The 15,823-nt window shown below is 35.2% G+C and overlaps 1 protein-coding gene across 1 annotated transcript; it reads right to left on the bottom strand.

Annotated features, from left to right (window-relative positions):
• Positions 1–5,323: 5,323 nt before the first annotated feature.
• On the bottom strand, positions 5,324–11,735 carry LOC133871611 (glutamate receptor 2.2-like). Its single transcript, XM_062309037.1, has 5 exons — positions 11,489–11,735; positions 8,266–9,569; positions 7,461–7,773; positions 6,918–7,327; positions 5,324–5,887 (listed from the first exon to the last, which is right to left on the bottom strand). Exons 1-5 carry the CDS (start codon positions 11,733–11,735, stop codon positions 5,324–5,326), a joined length of 2,838 nt encoding a protein of 945 aa, XP_062165021.1.
• Positions 11,736–15,823: the final 4,088 nt, after the last annotated feature.

Genomic DNA, 15,823 nt, shown 5'->3' with positions numbered 1-15,823 from the left:
CTTAAATAAATTAAGATTTTACTTGTTACACAATTTATGATTATCAACCATAGATGGTTATTGTTTCATAGAGTAATCGAGATTTGGATTACTCAAAGAAAAGAAAAAGAAAAGAAAAGTAAATGTAGTGAGGTTTAGCTTTGAGATGATAGTGAAAAAAACTTAATAATCTAAAGATCCTAAACTTACTGAATCCAAAACGACGACATTTTAGTTAATTTAATTAAATTTATATTAAATATAATATATATTTATTATATGTAAAGAAAATGTGGATGTGGTTATTAATCGCATTTGCAAACACCAAAACCGTATCTGTATCCGCATATGTGGATAGCGGATAGTGTTTAGGTTCAAATAACGGATGCGGGCGGTTCTACCCGCATTTTCACCTCTAATCCCTATGCTATCAAAGTATAGGCCCTAGACATTTGCATTAATTGAGTGAAGGGATGCGCAAATTTGCTTCTCACACACAACCCTCTCATTCTATCGAAAGCAAAGTTATCTCCTTTTTATGCATAAGAAACAAAACAAAACTCCTCTCTCTCTCTCTCTGTCTCTGCGCAAATGAAATGAGCACAAGAATTTTTTGAGGGCTTCAGGTCAAGGAGTAGGTAAAAGGACATTTTTCCAAGTGCTAACATTCAAGTAAGTAGACACTTGGAAATTCCTGACAAATGCATTCTATTAAATTAATGAGATTTTTATACATGTCGGGAAATTTTATAAACGATGCATGCATTTTTAATATTTCCTTTCGCATTTTGGAAATTGCAATGAATGACACAATTTATATGTCATGCTAATTTAATGAAAATGATGCGATTTTCATGATGTTTTATGAAATGAATCAAGATTATGATCTTTTATGAAAATGCTGTGATGTCACAAATATGTGTATAATTCATGAAAATGCACATGCAATGCTCTACACAAAAGATTATAAGTTGAATATGATTATGAAAAAGTATGCGTGCACAATGATTATGAGCTCAATGATGTTATCTTTTATGAAAGATGCACCTGCACTACGTTTCCCGCAATACCATTATGATGATGTTATGACCGGTACCGGGTATGTTATGAGCTCACTATGATGTATAGGTAGCACGACAAACCACACAAACTATGATAAGTTCAAAAAGTAACATTCGACCCCCACAAACTATCAAACTATGATAAGTTAGCAAATCCATTAAGTTTTTTCGTCTTTTTAGACGGAATATCAGTCACGTGCATCGCACGTGATGTTTAACCACCTAAATTCCAAAATTGATACATGTCCATTTGGGTTAGAGTGCCATTCGAACCACAGAATAATGCTAACACTACTCCCTCTTGTTACCAAAAATTAATTATTGCCTAGATTTAATTTTCAAGAATGTCCGAAACAAGTGAATATTAACATATATATATATGCAGGTTTGTGAACATAGGGTGGGTAGTCATGCCAGTCTTCGAATGAGCAGTGTGAGCAAATGAACAAGGGGTTGTGAAATGGAATGCTTAATAGAATAATGCTACATACTATACTCTCATTCTACCTTTGTTTTTGTTAGAATATCTTATTGGGCTGATGTGCTATTGCCTAGCGCCTATCAACCCTTGAATTTTATTTTTTTAACAAGAATTAATCCAATGGTTAATGTGCATTGCTACATCAGCTCAGTAGGATGAATGTGTAGTATGTAGTATTACTTCGCTTAGGCAATACTTTATATTTGTATTTTACTTTGCTTCTTTCTAGTGTGTCGATATCGTAGTTTGTTAAAGATTTCCATTAGCTACGCAGTCAAAGTTGATTTACAAATTTGAGTGTTATAGTCCTTAGCAAGTTAGGACTATAAGTATATCTGTGTCTACCTTTCTCAGATTATTGGGAGCACTTTTGTGTTAGTCTTTATCTTTATGTAAGAGTCCTAGTCTTAGTCTGAGTGGGCTTATAAGTCCTAATCCTAGTTATGTAAGAGTCCATGTTCAAGTGGGACTATAAGATTTAATCCTAGACTAAGTAGGTGTTGTAAACTCTATTTAAGTGCAGTATTGGAATAAAGTATGGATACAATTATTCAGCAAATCAACGCTTGTGTTGTGAGGTTCAAGTTTTCTCTAAGAACCTACCCAAATTATCTTGTTATGGACTTAATGTTTAGGTTCATAATAACTTGACATTAGTACGTACCAATAATGGCTTGATCACCATCTTCCAGTTCTGATTGGAGGCTTGATTGTTTCGAGGCAAAGTTTGATTCACAGTTGCGTGAGGTAAGGAAGTTAATTGCTGCCTTGAACTTTCGTTTAGATCAAATGATGCCAGAGCAACCAACGGTATCATCTCCACACCTATCACAACAAAAAGCACCAAGCTACCCACTTCACCGCATTGAAAACCAACCACCACTAACACAAAAAATTTCAAAACAATTCAACCTCTAACTGCTTGAAATCCAAGCACCAATCCCTATGGTAGCATCACCATTTTTTTACCAAATCGATTAATTTCAAGGGAGAACAGTGACCAGAGGCCACAACAGTTGTGTTACGGGTATAATATATAGCTTAGTGGGCCTTTGGCCTTTGGCCTTGGTAGCTTAGTGGGTAATATTGGGTTAATGGGCCTTTGGCTTTGGTAGCTTAGTGGGCCTTGAGTTTGTCTATATAAGGCCTAGAGTCTAATTGTAGAAGTAGCTGATTAGTGAATTGTTTACTTTGGTAAACTTGGGGAATTGCACTCTCGAATGTGCTAAGAGATTGACCCTCTCGAATGTGGCTGAATTCTGTATTTTTCATTCATCAATTTTACTGTTCTTTTGTTCCTTTATCAATTCCTCAATTTCTTTCTATTTCAATTTCAATTTTCTCTTACAATTCCAAATCAAAACCCTAGAAAATCAGTAACAGTTAATTAAAAGAATGGACACAATGGAAGCATTTGAAACACTTAGAACCCAAACTTGTATCCATGCAAGTCATTCATTGCTTTTTAATTTTTTTGGAATTTTTCCTTGAGGTCAATGACGTTTTTTAGGGGGGAGGACTGTTACAGTCTTTAGCAAGTTAGGACTATAAATTGTGTTAGTCTTTATCTTTATGTAAGAGTCACAATCCTAGTCTGAGCTAGACTACAAGTCATAATCTTAGTTATGGAAGAGTCAAAGTCCAAGTAGGACTATAAGTCGTAATCTTGGCCGAGTCTAAGTAGTGTACGTACGTAGTATGTAACTAGTATTTGAATAAATTATGGGTAGAGAATTATTCAGCAAATCAACCCTTGTGTTGTGAGTTAGAGACTTAATATTTAGGTTTGTAACATTGAGTGTCTAAATGAAATTTTGTGGACCGCATGCTCAACTACATAAAAGTAACAAATTTTTAATGTGTTTCAATTTTTATATAGTGATTTCTTAATCTTTCTTTCGTAACTACTACGATAAAATGTGGCAATGGCATAGGAGCTTTTTATTTTTTGAATTATCTTTTGGCTAAGCATGCATGCCACAAATGACTGTCGACAATGAAGGATCGATGCAACATGCTTGTAGTATTAAAAGACCCATTTTTTAGTCTCTTTTGTGCCGTATTTTTGTTCTAGGTCAAGCCACGCACAATTCTAGTTCTTCGGTACGTCACTACAAAAAAAAGGGGAATTATTGACGGTTTTTTTATAGACGGTTTAAAACCGTCTAGAATTCCGCTTTTTTTTGTAGTGCGTTGACCGGCCGGTTGAAAAGCTATAGAGGAACACCTTTCTAAACATAAACTTTGAAAGAAGGAAAGAAATTCAACTTTCTTTTCGAATTGAATGGTATTCATATATATACAATCTTTCGGATTAGAGAAATGTTATTTTTTCAATTTCCGCCGAACTCCAATCTAACTTTAACAATTTTTCTTTTTTTTAAAATATCAACTATTGGATATGTAGGATATATTCACATGTAGAAAATATAGATCCAATAATTAATTTGAAAAAAAAAGTTGGATGAAAGTTTGACAGAAGTTAGAGAAGTAGCGAGTAGTCTCTTCGAATTTAGAAATGATGTTTTTACATCTTCTTCTTTTTTTTTTTTTTTTTTTTTTTTTTTTTTTTTTTAATTCAGCCATTGAATTTATAGGACCTATATGTGGGTCGTACACATCAAATGGTTAATTTAGAAAAAAGATGTACTATCGATGTACTACAGATGTATGTACGTGTATCATGTCTCCTTCGAATCGTATCCTTCGAATATAGGTTAAATACATTTTTGGTTTATGTGGTTTACACTTTTATCAAATGGATATTTCGGTTTTAAAAACTATTAGAAGTGGTACCTATAAGTTTTCCATTGCCTTTTTCAGTCATTTTGTCGATATTCCGTCCAAAAAATTTAACAGCCCGCCACATCAAAACCTTTTAGCACCCGCCATGTGTCCCCTATGCCACATCATTTTGCCACATTAGCATTACTTAGAAATAAAAAGCTGTGTGAGAATAGGAGTATGCTATTGATTTCTTTTGTTCTTTAGTATTGTTTTCGTTGAGTTTGAAGTTTTGGTTTTGTTTTGAATAATGGAGATCGATCGATAGCTTTGTGAATGTCAGAGGATAGGAACATAGATGGGGTTTTATTTTGTAGATTGTTTTGTTGTTAAGCAACTCTGATCTAGCTTGGTTTTTATGGAGTGTATCTTTGTAATATTGTGTTGGAATGAAAATCTTATTCCTCAAAACAAAAACAAAAAAGATTGCACTTGAAACACATGATCAGGTACTTAAGATTAAAAGTAATATAAACCAAAAAAGAGTAAAGAAAATAAAATGTCAAAAATTAAGGCAACAGAAAAAGGACCCTGAACCATAGGTCAAGCCATGAACCTATTCAAATGTAGGGTTGTTTTATATGTGGAGAAAACTGAACATAATGCTCGCTCCACTTTACAAAGCGAGCATACAGCTAGCTTGCCCACTTTCCATGGACGGAGACGAATTATACAAGGATTGAGTGCTCAATAAGGAATTACTTTTGAAATGCTTTCCTGGCTAGTTTCTTCCATCGATCGGAGCCAAGCAGTACTCACTTGAAAGACATTAATTACTAAATTAAAATAGCCTAATTAAGAAGACATCATTAAGAAAGCAACTTGTTGTACGTACCATTTTAGGGTCACAAACTTGGGTAAAAAAAGTCAAATACACTTTTATGTTTATATTACATCAATCGCTTATTACAATTCAAAAAAAAAAAAAAAAAAAAAACAGAACAAAACTCTTCACATACCGGACAAGTTTATTTAAACTATTCAATAATAAAAGTAGTGTATTTATGTTTATGATAAGTTAGGCAGGCACATTCGCAGATGCATCACTATGCCGCCCTGAGGAAAATATTTGATCATCTTCGTGGACAGCAGCATTGTCTTCTCTTTCATTGAATGTCCTTGAATGGTTCTGTATATCATATATGCTAGGTGAAGTTGCCAAACTATCGTCACTACTAGCTATTTCAGGATGATTTAGGGTAGATTCATTATTATTTCTCCTGAAAGGATGAAAACTGAGATCTCTCTGGCCGAAATGCTTTGCCAATTCAACAAGTCTCAACCATAAGGATCCTTGTGAAGGAATAGTGTTAGGAGCTGGCCACTGCAAGTGAAGGAACCTGCCCATGCATATCAACAGGGAAAACATGGAAGCCACTATTGTTATGATGAAGAGCCCCCCGAAGCTGTACACACCAAGACTAAGAGAATCTGAATAGTGTTCGGCACTTCGATCTTGGCATATAGTTTTTTTACTTGCAAAGTACTTCTGCCAAATTACCGTCATCTTATCTTTATCTTCAGTGACTTTCAAGATTGCTCTTGAAACGTGAGCGACTAGGGGGGATCGAAGTGGGAAGGCCTGAAGCAACAAAGCCAAATGATTATTATTTTCGTCATATTTAATTGATAAATTTAAGTGGGATAATGGACTAGCTAGTCTAGGAATTAAAAAAAATATTGTAAAAAGTAGTGCTGATAACATGTTAGCTAGTCAAGCACGGTAACATTAGCTATAAAATTAAAATACTTCGATAAATTGACTAATTAATGGCATGAGAGCACTCATATTGGACTAGTCAAAATAGCCAAAAAAGAAAAAAGAAAAGAAAAAAAAAGGAGTTATTTTGACTAATCTGTACCGAAAAATACCAAAGATCAACATTCAGCTAGTCATGTTGACTAAGAATTTGATTAGTTAAGTTGTTACAATTTGTCGAGCACTGTAGTTCAGCAATGCATAAGTTAAATTAATAAGAAAAAAACAATTTGATTTTCTCATCCTCTTTGAGAATAATGAAAATAGATAAAGAAATAATAAAAAAAAAGTCGTGGAAATTAAGTTTCTCGACACTAGAGTATCCTAGCTTCTTAAGCTTTATGCCAGGAATTAAACGCCAAGAGGGTTTTCTTGGTGTTTAATAATACCTACGTACTCTGGAAATAAAAATAAAAATAAAAATAAAAATAAAAATGCCAGGAAGTGGGCTTTTTTGGCAGTACTATTAAGTATTTTGAAGGTACTCTGGCAATAAAAAAAAAAAAATGCCAGGAAGTGGGCTTTTTTTGCAGTACTATTTAAGTGTTTTGAAAAAATTGATATATATATAACTAAAATAATAATAAAAAAATGATGTTTAACTAAATATTTGTGGAGTCGGATGTGAATCCTCTCATGCCCATCATACTGGTCCTACAAATTAAGTGAATGCATGCAACGATTGTATATATATATAAAGCCTACCAATAAAAAATATATAGAAATGTATATATTCTATATATTTGACATGGATTAATTAATCTTATGCGAATTATAATAGAAGGGGAGGCTGAGAGGTATATATATATAGAGAGAGAGAGAGAGAGAGAGAGAGAGATCGAGGGAGACTCACAAAGCCTAAGCCTTCAGTTTGGTAGATTGGTCCAACCGCTGCATACTTAGGGCCATACTTGGCGACGAAGAGCTTAACGTAGGGAATCTCATCAAAAATAGCAGCCACCCCGCCGTTGTCGCTCCCATTTGACAAGGCTTCATCATACTCCTCTGGAGTTTTGTAAGGCTTCAACTTGGACTCCTCAAAATGCAACTGTTTTACGAGAAGCCCTCTAACGAAGGAATCTTTGTAATATCCTACGTACAAACCATTCCTTCTTATCTCTGTTACATCCTCAAACTTTGGCTTCAAGCGTCGTATAGTTAACATTGAAGCTAAGCTTGCAGTGTAACTCTGTGTAAGGATTGTTACCACAAATACCCAAATGATAACCACAAATCTTGACCACTTGTTCACCAGTGATCCTCCTACATAACAATGTATATGTCCAGATTAATATGTTTAATTTCTTGGAAACAGAGGCCCCGTTTAATTATCATTAAAAAAAAAAAAAAAACTGTGTTTAATTATTTGTAGGGAAAAGGAAGAGAATTTACGTACTGTAACCCAAGATGAGCGTTGAGAAGGAGAACCAGAAGATCATGCCAATCTGTTGCTCTCGGGGGCCTCTAAACCTAGTATTTACACGGTGTTCAAGAGCCCATATTGTCAGACCTGTGAAAATGGAGACAGCCCCGATTGTTAACCAAAGATCCCAGCTTAGCGGCTTCAAGAAAATCCATATGTTTTCCTTCTCATTGTCTTTCATTAAAACAACCATTGACACGCCTGATTCGGAATAAGGTAATGTAAAATCCACATACGTGGAGCGATTAGCCACAATTGTTGTGTCTGCGACCACCGCATCGAACTTCTGCATTTCGATGATCATCATATATATATATATCATGAAATTAAATAGTATATATATATTAGGAAAAATTTCACTTAACCACTTGAACTTTCATGACATTTATAATTACACTCAAGTTTAAAAACTTTCAATTTTTTACAATGTCATCCATTCATTAGAATTTTGGGTTAAATCATATGGCTAAAAAGGTGAAATAACTTTTATACCTAGCTCCGAAAATTTTATAAAATTCTAAATTTACCTTTAATTAAAAATTAATATATATATTTTAAAACAAGAGTATTTTGGTAATTTCTAAAACGTCTGTTAGGATTTTTCGTTAAAACTTAATGGAGGAGTGACAATGCAAAAAATTAGAAATTTAATACCTTCAATTGGGAGTTTTTAAACTTCCAAAAAAATATTGCAAAAATAATGAAAGTTTCGAAATGTTAAAGTGAAGTTTCCCTGTTACCTGTATATTAATTAGAAAGGTAAAGTACTAGTAGTCACCTTAAGCATAATTTGGTAAAGAAGTTCATCGTAATTCCCTGCACTCTGCCTATTTTCATTCACGTAGGGCACAAACTCATGAGTAAGAGGAAACGGTAACACATCCAGTACAGCATGGAACATATCAATTGAAAACCCAGATACCTTCAGCTCATTAGTCTGAGCACACCATTCAACTCTGATAAATTGATTAAAACCATCTCTTAGTGGAACCCCAATTCTCAACTTTTTTGGCTGGTCTGCTGTGTCTCCAGGCCACACTGGTTGCTTGAGTTTGTCCTTGGAAATTGAGACATTGAATAATTCTCTTGAAAGCCCATTCTGAGGGGTCCAATACCCAATAATTCTCTCGCTATTCCCTATAACATTGAATATTTCAAAGGCTGATGCTTCTAACTGCCCCTTAACCAAATGAAAATCTCCACTTAGTCCTTGAAATCTAGTGCTACTTAGATTTGTTCTCAGAAGTTTTTGACCCATTTCAGATATTCCTAGAGCCGCAAGATCAACATTGCTTTTGGTAGCATTTTGCTTCAAGTAAGTAGAATTCTCTAGGCTAGCCTTCTCCACCGCCATAGCCAATGCCCAAACAGTATCATATGCCCATAATCCAAAGAGGCTCGGTCCAGGAATCTCATATATATGGTCTGGTTTTCCTGAGGTGAAATTTTTTCTCCATCTTCCTTGGAAATCTTGAAGATCTTTTGACATGCGTATGTATGGCCTGATTCCTAATACGCCTTGCATGGAATCCATGAACGTAGAAACAATAGGATCAAACAAACCTGATAACTCTTGTGTGATTATCCACGCATACCCTTCGCTCATCATTTCAGCATTCTTTGCAAGTACAAACAGCTTCTTGCCAAGAGAAGCAGTCATGTGTACGAGGAATATTCTTGTTTGCATTGCCTTTAATTTGTTAAGCTCCTCCAAAATATCATTCTCTTTTGAAGATGGAGGAATGACACTTCTGTAAGGCACACGGACATCAGCCTCTTGGAAGGCGTCTGTCAAATATGGAACTAAGTCGTTGCCATAATCTGTGTCTTCGTAGATAGGGATGACTTCTTGCCAACCATAAAATTTAATTAAGGTGATTATGGCTTTCACTTGAGCCGAGTCATCTTGGGCTGTCCGAATGAAAAATGGATTCTGTTTTGGGGAAAGAGAGGGACTTGTGGCTGAGAAAGAAAGGATGGGAACCTGAGCCTTTTCAGCCATATCTATGACAAACTTGGCTTGTGCTGACCCTTGAGGTCCTATGATGGCATGCACTTCTTCGTTCTTCATCAAATCTAGAGCTGCAGTCCTAGGAATGAGTTAGAAACTAGAAATACCTACTTGTGATGATACAATACAAGTTTAGTAGTTTTGTTTAGAAGTTAAATTTATAAATTAAATGATATCACTACTAAAAAAAAAAAAAAACTGTTTAGAGTTGTTTGGGTTAGTGTCGCTAGTACAAAACGACGCTTAATAGCATTATTTGAACAGTAAACGACACTAAAAAATTGAATTTAGTTTCGTTTGAACACTAAAAGACACTAAAAAAATTTGAATTTAGTATAGTTTGATCAGTAAACAATGTTAAATTAAAAACAACACTATTCAAGCGACACTAAACACACACACACACACACACACACACACACACACACACACACACACACACACACACACACACACACACACACACACACACACACACACACACACACACACACACACATATATATATATATATATATATATATTTTTTAGTGTATGTTTATTTATTATTTTTTATTACCTTAAGCTTTAATTTGGAATAAGTAGTGATTTAAGATTTGTTTGAGATTGCGTTAAGAAGCTTAAAAAGTACTTTTAGTACTTAGAAAACTGTGCAAAGCAAAAGTGAGTCTACTTGGTAAAAACCTCAAAAAAGTATCTCTTTGACTTTTTTGCTCTAAAAAAGCTAAAGCGCACTTTTGGAAAAAGCTTGAAAATGAGGTTTTTTTTTTATTTATTTTTTTCCTCAAAAACTCTTTTTGACTTTAAAAGTTATAACTATTTTCAAACACAATCTCAAACATACCCTTAATATAGTATTAGAGCAGAGATCCTGAATTCGAATCATAACTCTAAAATTTAACTCTTATTTCAATTAAATATTCTATTTGTTGGTCGTCACTTATAAATGGGAGATAAATGGTGATTTAACATGCATAGAATCAAAGTAGAGGTCTTGATTTCGAATAGTGACTCTACAGTTTACCTCTTATTTCAATTAATATTCTACGTGTTGATCCCCTCTTATAAGGGGCAGTTTGAGCCTACATGTGATGGGAAATATTAAGGTATAAATTAAATGATTAAATTTATTCTTCCATATAAGCTTAAAGTTTTAGAATAAGTGATGATTTAATAGGCTTAACAGTGTTAAAGTATAAATTAAATAATTAAATTTACTTTTCCACATAAGTTTAAAGTTTTAGAATAAGTGATAATTTAATATGCTTGCCGTATAATAAAATTTCTTCAATACGTGGAAATTCATAATTTCTCACCGTATACAACCAATTTTGCCCAACCAAAAAAATGTGTATACGTGCTCGATCTCTTGGTTATTGCTTTTTTCTATTAATAACTTGTGATTACAGAAGAAAGCCATCCATTAGTCAAGGTCTAGGTCTTCTCTATAGAATTCTTAATTATTTTTTCCCGGTGCTAGTGATCACAATTAATTAATTAGCTAAGTAGTGGGGGAAATGTTCCATTAACAAAATCGAAAGTTATGTATACTAAAACCAGTTGAGTGCGCGCCTTGGATGAAGGGAAAGGTGAGGGATAGAGAAAATGGACCATTATATATTTGTCATTTTCGTGTCTCTTAAAAAATGAAATGACTTTTAAAATTACTATTTGATCTAAGGTGATATAAAATTTTACAAGCCACCTCATTTTTAGAAGGATACAAAAATGACAAAAGAAATTTATAGCATTACTTGAAGATCTGCTCGACTCTTGTTACATAATAGGGGACATAGAAAATTGTTGGACGCTACAGAGACCTACTACCAAGTCATAACTTTCAAACTATTCAGAAAAACCCTGGAATATGGCTATTGCTGTTTGAGAATGCGCGCGCTTGTCTATGTGTTTTTGCCTGTGTGGATATACTGATGCTTCTCTAACGAAAAAGATAACACTATTTTTAGCATGTGAGTGGCATTAATGTTACCTGACCATGCAGCGCCGAGAACATCACCCCCAGAGTTTCTGGTGGAAAGAGTGAGTCTGGTTCGATAATTGGCATTCGCAGCGTAGAAGTCCGAGAGCGCCATGAATATACAGCTCTCCGCCATCTCTCCCACCGTGGAGTTCAAATCAAGAACTACGCCCACTCGTATAACAGCTGCCATGTACTGTGCATGACCCCAGAGGCTGAGCAAGAGAAAAAGGATGGAACAGAGCTTCTGGCCTGCCATTGTCGACGACTAGTACATGGTCATGCTTTCAGGTTGATCGATCTAGATCACCAAAATCATGTTGTTTTTAACTAAGGTTATCTTACCATGACTTGTTGGTTTGCGTAATAGAATGAATTTTCTAAAGTAAGAAAGTATATATATATATTGGTAGAAGAAGAAGTGGCGACAACTACAGGAGGAATGGTGCTTTTGCTATGGGTTAAGGGGAACCTCTCCGGCTCTCTTCTATATATATATATATTGGTAGAAGAAGAAGTGGCGACAACTACAGGAGGAATGGTGCTTTTGCTATGGGTTAAGGGGAACCTCTCCGGCTCTCTTCTACGAACATAAATAGAACAGGAGTTTTGCGTATTTGGTAGGCTAGTTTTGGTGTACTTCTCCGAGCATGGGTCTGGGTTTGGCTCACATTTCAAAACAAAGGTGCTCACTTCTATTTATAGACTTGTCCACATGTACAAAAACGTCTTTCAAACTAATTTTGTGAATTTCTAACCAATCGTTTGATAGCAATTTTCTTCACTTGTACGTACGTGCTTCTAATCATATATAGTATTCATTTAATTATTACAATAAATTTAGAGTAATTTTATGTAGTAGACTTTTTTACTATTATCATATATTTAAGAAGATGTAACAGTGAAAATTAGTCATTATTTTTTTTTTACTAGTAATAATTTAATAATCGATTTTTACTGTCCTACGTCAGACCAACAACCACACGACAACAGAGAAGTTTGAATATGTTGACAAAAATCATCTACAGCTTCACTACTCCAAGAGGGGCTTGGGAGAGGAATGAGATCAAGATAGAGGACTGCGAGGTTTACTGCCAATGGCCATTTCGAAAGGAGAACGTTCAGCCAGGGGTGTGGTTAATGGAGCATATATAAACCTACAAAAATAAAAAAAATAAAGCATATATAAGCAAATTCATCATGTCGGCGGAGTAAATCCTTTTACACATTAGAGCTGCTGGAAGTTAATTTGCACGTGGAAGATTAAAGCTAAAAGTGCGCACAATTATCGCTCAATCCCCTCGTATTCTTGTGGTGCCTTATATTAGAGACTAGAAGAATACATGTACACCACGAAGCTTAACTGTGAACTGTTTGGTGGCTGACTTAATAGACTATGATCTGAGGAAATGGAAGGAGGAGCTCATTCAGGCAGAATTTGGGGAGGAGGAAGCAAAAACGATCTCAGGTATTCCTTTAAACCCATTATTGCCTGCGGACAAATTAATATGGAGAGGCACTGTGAATGACGAATTTTCTGTGCGTAGTGCTTATCATTTGGGAGTGGAAGTGGAAGAATAAAAAAGGGGACAATGTTCAATTCTTGGTAAGGATAAAGATATTTGGAAGACATTGTGGAGTTTAGGGACCCCTAATGTGGTTAAAATGTTTATTTGGAGAGCTTGCAATGAAGCCCTCCCTACTAGATGTAATCTATTTTAGAGGAAGGCGAAAGAAAATAAAATATGCCTGTGCTGTGAAGTTGAAGATGAGGATGCTCTCCATGCCTTATGGTTGTGCCCAGCTGCCAAAGATGTTTGGGGGTGTTCTTCTTCTTGTTTCCAAAAATTTTGCTTTGCAGGTGCTGATTTTTAGAGTCTCTTTGCTTATTGTATGAACCGATGTACAAAGGACGAACTGGATTTAATGGCAACCACAACAAGACACATTTGGCTTTGTAGGAATGCTTGGATCTTTGAACAACGCTTTGAGCATCCTGATATTGTCTACAGTGAAGCTATGAAGGCATGGATGGCTTTCAAAAGGTGTAATATGATAGATCATGAAATGTATTCGAAGGTGGAGAGAAATGATGAGAACAGAAACAGACCGAATAAGTGGTCTCCTCCTCCTGCGGGGGTCATAAAAGTAAATTGGGATGCGTCTATAAATGTGGTAAAGGATTGGGTTGGTTTGGGTATCATTGCTAGAGATAGTAATGGTCTATGTATGGGTGCGAAATGTATCACGATACGGGCCTGGACGGATCCAAAAACAGCGGAGTTTATGGCAACACTACAGGCTGTAAAATTCAGTAAGGAAGTGGGTTTTTGGGATGTAATTTTTGAAGGGGATGCGGCTCAAGTGGTAAAGGAGATAAAGTCTAATTCGTCAAGATTTTCTAAAGTGGGCCATTTCATTGAGAGTATTTATTTGGAGAAGCAATCTTTTAGGTCCACCAAGTTCATCCCTCGTTCTTGTAACATGGCAGCCCATACTCTAGCAAAAGAGGCCTCTTCTAAGTTTGTAGATTTGTGTTGGCTGGATGACACTCGTATATGTGTTAGTAGCATTGTTTTTAGGGAACAACCAAGTCCCTAAGATCCTTAGTTTGGATCATTATTTGATGTATTTTTCCAGATTTTTTAATGAGAGTAGTTTCTTCTCGTTCAAAAAAAGAAGAAGAAGAATACATGTACACAGAAGTTGTAAACTGAGCTGTACATAACAAACATAACAGTTTTGTATAACTGAATTGTTGATAGTTATAGTTAGTTAGAAAGTAGTTAAGCAAGTGTCCTTTTTTGTTGAGTATATATTGCTTTTTCTTGTGTAATTTTCATTCATTCAATCAATAGAAGAATCATTCAATTTCTTCATTTCCTTAGCTTTTAACTCTCTCGATGATTCAACTTTACATTTAAGTAAAGTTAACATGGTATCAGAGCTTTTTACTACTTAGTGAGAGTTCATTCGTAGTTCATCAATGGCTACTTCATCCTTTCCTTTGATTGAAAATTCCACAGGTCCATTTTTTTTTTACACAGTGGTGATAATCCAGGAACTGTGCTAGTTTCTCAGCTTCTGACAGGGAAAAATTACAATACATGTAGTAGATCCATGATTATTTCCCTACCTGCGAAGAACAAGCTTTCGTTCATCAATGGTTCTCTGCCTAAACCATCACCTGTAAATGAAGCTATGCATCACACCTGGACTAGTTGTAACAACATGATTATTGCTTGGATCTTGAATTTCATTTCAAAAGAAATTGCCTCAAGCTTAATTTACATCACCACTTGTGCGGAGATGTGGCTAGATTTGAAAGATCGATTTTCTCAAGGCAGTGGTCCAAGAATCTTCAAACTCTAGAAACCTCTCACAACTCTGTCACAAGAAAACTCATCCGTAAGTCAATACTTTACTTGAATTAAGATTGTATGGGATGAGCTCAACAATTATGATCCAATTCCTTCATGTACTTGTGGAGACATGCGATTTGTTCATGAAAAACACAACAAGAATCATGTTTTTCAATTTCTGATGGGCCTTAACGATTCTTTCTCTCATATCAGAGGCCAGATTCTCTTGAATGATCCTCTTCTACCAATCAATAAAGTATTTTCTTTGGTAATTCAAGAGGATCGTCAAAAAGACATTTATGTTAGTCCTTTGATTCATGAAACTGCTGCACTCATGACAAAGGTTGATGCTGCACCATTGAACAAGCTTGTTAAACAGAACAATCGTAAAGTAAGGCTAACATGTTCTCATTGCGGGATTTTTGGCCATACAGTTGATAAATGTTACAAGCTTCACGGATTTCCACTTGGATTTAAGTTCACCAAGAATAAATTTTTTCCACATTTGGTGAATCAAGTTAAAGAAGTTGATTTGGTTAGAAATCAACCTCCATAACTACCTATTAGTCTTGAACAATGTCAGCAACTGCTGGCTTTCATGATACAACATCAATTTGCTGCTCCAATTGCTTCAGCTCACTCAGTAGCAAATGAACAAATTCCTCAAGACAATTTGCATTCCAAGATGACAAGGTTATCATCAACATCTTGTATTTTTGCCCTTAATCCAATATGCTGTTTTTTCTTCCATTATGTCTCATACTTCTACAAATCATCCATCACAAAAGGCTCCATGGATTGTTGATACAAGGGCCACTGACCATATGATTTGTTCCACTTCTTTTTCACTACCGTCGCTGCTATTGTGTCCACGTGTTAAACTACTGAATGGTGCTATTACTTCTGTCACACACATAGGCAATGTCAAAATTTCAGATAGTCTCATACTAACTGGAGTTCTATGTGTGCCTTCTTTCAATTTCAA

Source organism: Alnus glutinosa, chromosome 6, assembly GCF_958979055.1.
Source record: "Alnus glutinosa chromosome 6, dhAlnGlut1.1, whole genome shotgun sequence".
NCBI classification, from domain to species: Eukaryota; Viridiplantae; Streptophyta; class Magnoliopsida; order Fagales; family Betulaceae; genus Alnus; species Alnus glutinosa.
The sequence above is the reverse complement of the archived record's forward strand: the minus strand, read 5'-3'. Positions and strand labels throughout refer to the sequence as shown.

Excerpts from the sequence above, each read along its gene's own strand:
- LOC133871611 (XM_062309037.1), bottom strand. The coding sequence starts at position 11,735 with ATGGCAGGCCAGAAGCTCTGTTCCATCCTTTTTCTCTTGCTCAGCCTC. Across the intron at positions 7,328-7,460 it reads AACGCTCATCTTGGGTTACA|GAGGATCACTGGTGAACAAG; the intron begins GTACGTAAATTC and ends ATTGTTATGTAG. Across the intron at positions 5,888-6,917 it reads AAACTGAAGGCTTAGGCTTT|GCCTTCCCACTTCGATCCCC; the intron begins GTGAGTCTCCCT and ends TTGTTGCTTCAG.